Consider the following 9,080-nt stretch of genomic DNA (forward strand, 5'->3'; position numbering starts at 1 on the left):
CATCCCCCTTGCCATAGAGGCAAACATACCAAATTACTTGCTGTTCCTATATGCTGACTTCTTGTGGTTCATGCACAGAGTTGAATTATGCTGATCAGCTGCCCGCTCTCCGGGTCGGAGGGGTTGAGGAATAATCCAGAGGTGCTTAAGGTAACAGCAAAAAATGCAAAATGGGCAAAAAAAACCCTCATTGTTTCAATTATTCTTCACATGCCAGATTCCTCCTCTCTCTGTGTTGTATAAGTGCCAACTCCTGCCTTGCCAAAGTCATGAATGTGTGAACTTTTGGCTCATGAGTGTCAGCAGGGGCAGTCATCCCCTTATGCATCACCACCACGCATGTCCATGCACTCCACAGATGCACTTTTCACCAATGATAGAGCGATATAGCAGCACAGGAGGCCATTCAGCCCATCCTGTTCCATGGGGGAGCTATCCAGTTGTTCCCACACAGCTTCTTTTTCCTCACAGTCCTGGGTTTGTTATTTTTCTTTTCAAATATTTCTCCAATTCCCTTTTGAAAGTTACTATTGAACCTGCCCCCACCACACTCTCAGGCAGTGCATTCCAGATCGCTGCGTTTAAAAAAGTAAGTTTCCTCATCTCGCCCCTGGTTCTTTTGCCAATCGCCTCAGATCTGTGTCCCTCTGGTTACCAACCCTTCTGCCACTGGCAAACAGTTTCTCCTTATTCACTCTACCGAAACCCCTCGTGATTTTGAACACTTTGACCAAACTTCCTCTTAACCTCCCCTGCTCCAAGGGGAAACAAACCAGCTCCTCCAATCTATCACATGGTTGAAGCTTCTTAACCCTAGTCCCACTCTAGTAAATCCCTTCTGGACCCTGTCCAAGGACCTGACCAACTTGCTAAAGTGTGGTGCCCAGAATTGGACACAGTGCTACAGCCAAGGCCTACCCAGGTTGATAACGCCACGGAATTCCCTCCCTAAACCTCACCACGTCTTTCTCTCCCTCTCAGGCATTCCTTAAAAGCCATCTCTTTGACCAATCTAATGTCTCCTTATGTAGCTTGGTGTCAAAATTTGTTTGAAATGCTCCTGTGAAGGGTGGTGGTCGTTTTTACAATGTTAAAAGTATCAACATACTGGGAGTCACCATTGACCAGAAACTGAACTGGACTAGCCATATAAATACTGTGGTTACAAGAGCAGGTCAGAGGCTGGGAATCCTGCGGTGAGTAACTCACCTCCTGACTCCCCAAAGCCTGTCCACCATCTACAAGGCACAAGTCAGGGGTGTGATGGAATACTCCCCACTTGCCTGGATGAGTGTAGTTGCCACAACACTCAAGAAGCTTGATACCATCCAGGACAAAGCAGCCCGCTTGATTGGCACCCCTTCCACAAACATTCACTCCCTCCACCACCAGTGCACAGTGGCAGCAGTGTGTACCATCTACAAGACGTATTGCAGGAATTCACCAAGGCTCCTTCGACAGCACCTTCCAAGCCCATGACCACTACCAGCTAGAAGGACAAGGGCAGCAGGCACATGGGAACACCACCACCTGGAAGTTCCCCTCCAAGTCACTCACCATCTTGACTTGGAAATATATCGCTGTTCCTTCACTGTTGCTGGGTCAAAATCCCGGAACTCCCTCCCTAACAGCACTGTGGGTGTACCTACACCACATGGACTGCAGCGGTTCAAGAAGGCAGCTCACCACCACCTTCTCAAGGGCAACTAGGAATGGGCAATAAATGCTGGCCCAGCCAGTGAAGCCCACATCCCATGAATGAATAAAAAGAAGCACTATGTAAATGCATGTTGCTGCTGTTTTTAGTTTTTGCCCTTGACTCCTCTATTAATAAAGTCACAGACCCCACATGCCCCTTTTTAACAGCTTTCTCTATTTCTCCAGCCACTTTCAAAGACTTGTGGACCCACAGCCCACATCTCTCTGTTGCTGCACCTCCTTTAAAACTCCACCATTTTGTGCACATTGTCTCTCCTCGTTCACCTACCAAGATCTATCACTTCAAACCAGGACTTGGACCCAGGGCCTTTTGACTCCGAGATGGACGTGCTATCAACTGAGCTCCAGCTGACCCACAGCTAACAGTCAATGCTCTTTCATAAATAATGGTCCCTTGGGACAAGATAGGTGAGGAATTTAGCCTCCCAAGAATTCAAGCTCAGTCAGCCTAAAATGATTAAGGAAAAGTGAAAAATTGAAGCAATTATGAACTAATTATGACAAGTGTAGTCAGTCAAACAATTGTGTTTTTAACAATGAACTGGACAGTTTTAAAATGGAATCAGAAGGCGAGTCTTCTAATGCTGGATGGTGACACAGTGTGTTAATACACTGACACACAATGCACAGCCCCCAGTGTCACGCTGCTAGAAGTGTGTTGTGTTTGTGATCGCCTGAAGGTAGGAAAGGGGCGCCTCTGGTCATATAGCCAAACCGCCCAGTAAAGCTGCTCCGATTACACTGAATCACAGCCAGGATTACTGTAGCCCTAGACCTCTGCCACCTTTGGAAGGGGAAGGTTCAATACGATTGCAAAGTGTTCCTTCTCTGTTCCGAAAGGGGTAAGTCCCAGCGACTGCAGGCCAGCCAGCGTAACATCGACGGTTGAGAAACTTAAAACGGTAATATGGCGCAATGTGTCGGCCATGGCGCTGTGGGTAGCACTCTCACCTCTGTAGTCGCATGGTTCTGGGTTCAAGTCCCACTCCAGAGCTTAAGCACAAAAATCCATGCTGACACTCCAGTGCAGTACTGAGGGGCAGCTGCATTGTCAGAGGTGCTGTTTTTTCCAGATGTGATGTTGAAGCGAGACCCTGCCTGCTTGCAGCGGAGGTTGTAAAAGATCCCATAATGCTATTTCAAAGAAGAGCAGGGGAGTTCACCCTGGAGCCCCGGCCAATAATTACGCCTTAATCGATATCACAAACCAGCTGATCTGACCATTTATCCCATTGCTGCTAGTGGGAGCTTGCTGTCTGCAAATTGGCTGCCGGCTTTCTGACATTGCAACAGTGACGACACCCTGAGAAGTACTTCACTGATGAAAACATTTTGAGGAATCGAGTGGTTATATAAATGCAAGACTATCCGCTTTTTTCCGATACTTCACCAAAGTCTTGTTCTTGGCATTACCAAAACTTTCAACTTTAATGTAATTTAAATCTCTTAACCAGCCGCTTGAACGCTAACATGTTAGCAGAAACATTGGGAGCCAAACCCTAGTTCTGCTTTGGTCGTCTCATTTCTGTCCTGTCTAACTTCATGCTCTCCCAAGTTCATCTCTTAATCCCTTGACCCTTTTTCTAATTTCAAACGTTCACTCCCACTAAGCTCCTGACCTTCTAACTTCCCTTCCTGCACCCCATCCCCCCTCCCGCCCTGCTGCCCTAGCTGATTATGTCTCCTCAAATACTATCCCCCTCACTTTCGAAACTGCCATCTCCTTAAAAAATCCACCCTTAATCTCCTTGCCATTACAAACTGAGGTCTCATTCCTCCCTTTCCTCTCCAAAGCCTTTTGAATGTGTTGAGGCCTCCCACAGTAACATCCATCTTCCCTGGAACGCCATGTTTGAATCCCTCTTAACTGGCGTTTCTCCCCCGAGCCACAGTACCAAAGCAACCCTGATCAAAGTCACGTTCTTACCTATCCGGCCAGAGTCAGCCAATCACCTACAATCGCTCCTCTTCCGACATCCAGGCTGTTAGCACCTGAGATCCTGAGGATCTATCCTTGACCCCGATTCCCAATGAACTTGCTTGTCAGGTATCAGCCTGGTTTTCCAACCTCTCTCCCTGGGAGAGGCGCAGTTTCCTGAAGACACCAGCTTGGAGCCCACCCCACACTGCATCCCCGGCCACCCATCCCAATCCCCTTCCCCGACCACTCTTTCAGGCTAGACCAGACTGTTCAGCACCTCAGCTCTGGCCGCCTTCAAACTCCAAGCTGAGTTTCCGACCCAAGTGTCCTCTCAAGCACCAAGACCTTTTACTTCCGCCTGTGTAACATGGTGCCAACCTGTACCTGCGCTTGTTCCCTGCTGAAACCTTCCTCCATGCCTTTGGCATCTCCAGATTTGACTATTCCAATGCACTCCTGGCTGGCCTCCAATAAAGTTCAGCCCACCTACATCTCATACAGGGCATTGGTGAGACCACACCTGGAGTACTGCACACAGTTTTGGACACCTCCCTTAAGGAGGGATATACTTGCATTGGAGGCAGTTCAGGGGAGAATCACTCGGCTGATTCTTGGGATGAAGGGGCTTGTCTTATGAGGAAAGGTTGAGCAGGTTGGACCTATACCCATTGGAGTTTAGAAGAATGAGAGGTGATCTTATTGAAACATATCAGATTCTAAAGGGGCTTGACAGGGTAGATGCTGAGAGAATGTTTTCCCTTGTGGGGGAATCTAGAACTAGGGGGCGCAGTTTCAAAATAAGGGGTCTCCCATTTAAGATGGAGATTAGGAGGAATTTCTTCTCTCAGAGGGACGCTAGTCTGTGAAACTCTCTTCCCCAGAAAGCAGAGTGGGCTGGGTCATTGAATATAGTCAAGGCTGAGTTCGACAGATTTTTGATCGACAAGGGTTATGATCTTATTGTATGATGGAGCAGGCTTGAGCAGCTGAATAGCCTACTCCTGCTCCAGGTTCTCATGTTTAACCAACCTCTAGGGAAAACCTATAGACTCCACTTGTCTGCAGCAGTTGGGGTTTGAGTACAGGGTGGTGCTGAGCATGTGAAACTCCTACACTGAACTGTGATGAGAAGACAAGGGAGTCAAAGGTTTGGTGGTGCAGGCAGGAAAGTGGAGTTAAGTTCACCATCGCATTGGCTTTATTATCACTGAATGACAGAGCAGGGTTCAGGGGCCAAATGGCCTACTCCTGTACCTATTCCTTTGTTGAGCCTGCCTCTCCTCTAAGGCTGTGGAATTCTAAGCCTAACGTCTGCCTCCCTATCCTTCATTAAGGCTCTTTTTAAACCTTTGAGCAACCTCTCCTCACATCATGGCTCTTGATCTTGTTTGTTCCTGATTTTGCCTCTGTGAAGCTTCAGGACATTTTTTCCCCCTATTAACCTGTTCTGGACGAGTTCGTCTTCTGTTCTTCTGATTGAGGCTGAGATGCACCGACAATAATCTATACCTTTGATTTATTTTTTTCAGGTAAAGCTTGCATTGGGACAAATTGAAGAAAAAAATTGATGGCACAAGGATAGAGGGCAGCAACAGTGCTCCAGGATGAACACACTCAGCTCCATGAACAGACACATCCAACAGACAAATGATCGATTGCAATGCATTAAACAGGTAAAGGCGCGAGCTGTTGATGAGCGTCTGCTCTGGCGATTAGCTGAGACGTGGCATGTTTTCCAACCAGGGGTCCCGCCAATTCAGCGGCTGCTGTAAATCTGACATCGAAAACAGAAAGTGCTGGAAATGCTCAGCAGGCTGGGCAGCGTCAGCAGAGAGAAAAACCAGGGTCAACGTTTCTGGTCGATGACCATGCCGTCAGAACTGGTAGATGTTCAAGAAATACAGCAAGGGCAGAGCCAACAGAACATGAGGGCAGGAGTTCCAATATAGCCGCCCACAACAAAAGGCTCCCAATGTTACCATGGAATGGGTTTGGAGTAAGTTGCTGCAGATCAAGGGCTATCACCAGCACCTGGTGATGGGCCAAATGTCATCCTTTTATGCAGCACTTTCTTGGATTCCCTCTGAGAGAGCTGCACACTCTGTCACCATCGACACACCCTCATTCCCCAAAGTTCATGTTTCATCGAAAATCTGAAACATAAACAGGAAATGCTGGAAAAACTCAGCAGGCCTGGCAGCTGGAGAGAGAAATAGGGTTAACATTTTGAGTCCGTATGACTCTTCAGAGCTAAAGAGAAGTAGAAATGTGATGGATTTTATACTGTTTAAGGGGGAGGAGCAAAATAGAAGGTCAGGGATAGGTGGGAGCTCAGGAGAAATTGACAAAGATGTCATAGACACAGGACAAAGAGAGTGTTAATGGTAGTGTTAAAGACTAAAGAAGGTGCTGATAGCACTATAAAGGTAAATAGCAGAATGTGTAAAACTAAAGCTGTTTGTTTATGGTCTACCATCCCTCCCTGATTTACAAATAAAGTAGCCTCTGATTTTCCACATTAGTATCCATTTGCTATCTATTTGCTCATTTTCCCATCGATAGTTTTTCCTCAAGGTCGGCAAAATTTGCCAAATTCCCAAATCTGCTGTCTCCAGCAAATTGCAGCATTGTTCCTGTAACTCGTTGGCCCATTCACCGCTTCTTTCCAATAGCAGGGAACTTCCTTTCCTTTCTGCCTTCAAGCCATCTCTTTATTTATTTGTCCGTACTCCCCTCTGCTCCCTCTTTGCTGTATGTCTTGTTTTTATGCTGTGCTTTTTGTAAACACATCTGCTACTTTGCCCACTATTCCCCCACTTTGTTACTTCATCAAAGAGTTCTATCCGTTTGGTCAAGTTCCCCCGATGTTCAATGGCATTACCATCACTGAATCCCCCACTATCAACATCCTGGGGGTTACTATTGACCAGAAACTGAACTGGACCAGCCATATAAATACTGTGGCTACAAGAGCAGATCAGAGGCAGGGAATCCTTTGGCGAGTAACTCACCTCCTGACTCCGCAAAGCCTGTCCACCATCTACAAGGCACAAGTCAGGAGTGTGATGGAATAATCCCCACTTGCCTGGATGAGTGCAGCTCCCACAACACTCAAGAAGCTCGACACCATCCAGGACAAAGCAACCCACTTGACTGGCACCACATCCACAAACATTCACTCCCTCCACCACCGACACGCAATAGCAGCAGTGTGTACCATCTACAAGATGCACTGTAGGAACTCACCAAGGCTCCTTCGACAGCACATCCCAAACCCACGACCTCTACCATCTAGAAGGACAAGGGAACACCACCACCTGGAAGTTCCCCTCCAAGTCACTCACCATCCTGACTTGGAAATATATCACCGTTCCTTTACTGTTGCTGGCTCAACATACTGGAACTCCCTCCCTAACAGCACTGTGGTTGTAGCTACACCACAGGGGCTGCAGCGGTTCAAGAAGGCAGCTCACCACCACTTTCTCAAGGGCAATTAGGGATGGGCAATAAATGCTGGCCTGGCCAAATCCCATGAACAAATAGAAACCAAAGCATAGCTTGCCTGTTAGAAATTCATGCTAACTAAATTTGGACCACCTTGTGTCAATGTTCCCACTTTCCTGTCCTCCTCTCCTGGGCGTATTTGCCCTTGCAAGGTTTGGTTCTTCAAAGATCTTGCATTTAAATAGCACTTTTCACAAACTCAGGATATCCCAAAGCACTTTGCAGCCGATGAAGCCACTGGTGTCATTGAGGAAATGTTGCAGCCAATTTGCACACAGCAAGATCCCACTCTGAAGTTTATTGAAGGGTAAGTATTGGCCAGGACACCAAGGAGAACCCTCCTGCCAGTCTTCAAAATAGCGTTATAGAATCTTTTTGCATCCACCTGAGAGGGCAGACACAGCACCAGCTTCATGTCTTATCCAAAAGAGGGTACCTCTGGCAGTGTAGCATTCCCTCAGTACCCTACAGATGTGTCGGCCTGGATTGCATCAGTGGGACTTGAACCCACAACCTTTAGGCTCACAAATAAGAGTGCTCCCCAGTGGGCCATGGCGAACAGCTGGATCTGGTAGTGGGCCCAAGCAGCTAGCCTCTCAATTTCCTGAGCTTTGAAAGGCTCCTTCACCTTCTGAGGATGACATCTGTCTCACCAATGACCTGAGCCATGGGAGACCTGACATGTGCTTGTCATGTTTGTGGAAATTAAATGGTGGTGGTAGCCCCATTGGAGTCTGTTGAGTGAGATCTTTTGAATGTTTTCTAAGATCCCATGGCGCTATTTCGAAGCAGAGCAGGGGAGTTCTCCCCGGTGCCCTGGCCAATATTTATCCCTCAGTCAACATCACAAAAAACAGATTATCTGGTCAGTATTACATTGCTGTTCGTGGGACCTTGCTGTGCGCAAATTGGCTGCCACTTTTCTGCCATTACAACAGCGACCGCACTCCAAAAAGTATTACATGGTCTGTAAGGACACATGCATATATACACACTCAATACACACACACATTACACACGCACATATACACACACGCACACAGATGTGTACGTACACATTACATATACGCACATATACACATGCACACACACACACACAAAACACAATTCCGCCCCCAAACCTCCGAGCACAAAGGCAACCGACCCAAATCAGGTCAAATGGGACCAGAATTAACCAAATGGGCCGTAGGAATGCCTTGATGGTGAAATGCTGTAAAGAAAACCGATGCATTTAGAATTAGCAGGATACAGCAATCTCAAATTTGGAGGAGAAAACTGGGATACAATTGATTCTGAAGGGGCTGTGCAGCAAATTTTGTAATAAGTCCTGGGAATCACTGACAAATGTTTAATACTTAAACTCATTCAACTTGAGTTAGTAGTTATTGTACTGCAGCAGGGTGTCAGCTCAGTCAGTGACACACTCGCCTTTGAGTCACAAGGTTACAGGTTCAAGTCCCACTCCAGGGCTTGAGTGCAAAGATTAAGGCTGACACTCCAGTGCAGTGCTGAGGGAGTGCAGCACTGTTGGAGGTGCAGCCTTTCAGGTGTGACAACAAACAGAGGCCCTGTGTGGATGTAAAAGAGCCACTGCTCTTCTTTGATGGAGAGCAGGGGAGTTTGCCCTGGCCAATGTTTATCCCTCAATCAACATCACAAAAAAACAGATTGTCTGGTGGTTAGCACTGCCGTTTGTGGGATCTTGCTGTGTGCAATTTGGCTGCAGTGTTTGTTGCATTACAACAGTGACTACACTTTGAAAAGAGCTTCGTGGACAGTAATGTGCTTCGAGCTGTCTGGTTGTCGTGAAAAGTGTTTTCTAAATGCACGTCCATCTTTCTTATTGTATGTTTGGTTTTACAAAGGACTTTTTTGTTGGCTGGCTTGGGGTTATCTTCGAGCAGTGTTGTCGTCGCAGACAGGCCCAGAACAGCAG

General features: G+C 47.1%; 1 protein-coding gene across 1 annotated transcript in view; it reads left to right on the top strand.

The window, feature by feature from the left end:
- Positions 1–5,169: 5,169 nt before the first annotated feature.
- LOC144694965 (zinc finger MIZ domain-containing protein 1-like) overlaps positions 5,170–9,080 on the top strand; it is a 183,393-nt gene continuing 179,482 nt past the window's right edge. Inside the window, exon 1 of the mRNA XM_078565781.1 lies at positions 5,170–5,313. Coding sequence (XP_078421907.1) covers positions 5,245–5,313 — 69 coding nt within the window. The 5' untranslated portion in view covers positions 5,170–5,244. The remainder of the gene's footprint in view (positions 5,314–9,080) is intronic.

Source organism: Cetorhinus maximus, chromosome 20 (genome assembly GCF_964194155.1).
Source record: "Cetorhinus maximus chromosome 20, sCetMax3.hap1.1, whole genome shotgun sequence".
Taxonomy (NCBI): Eukaryota; Metazoa; Chordata; class Chondrichthyes; order Lamniformes; family Cetorhinidae; genus Cetorhinus; species Cetorhinus maximus.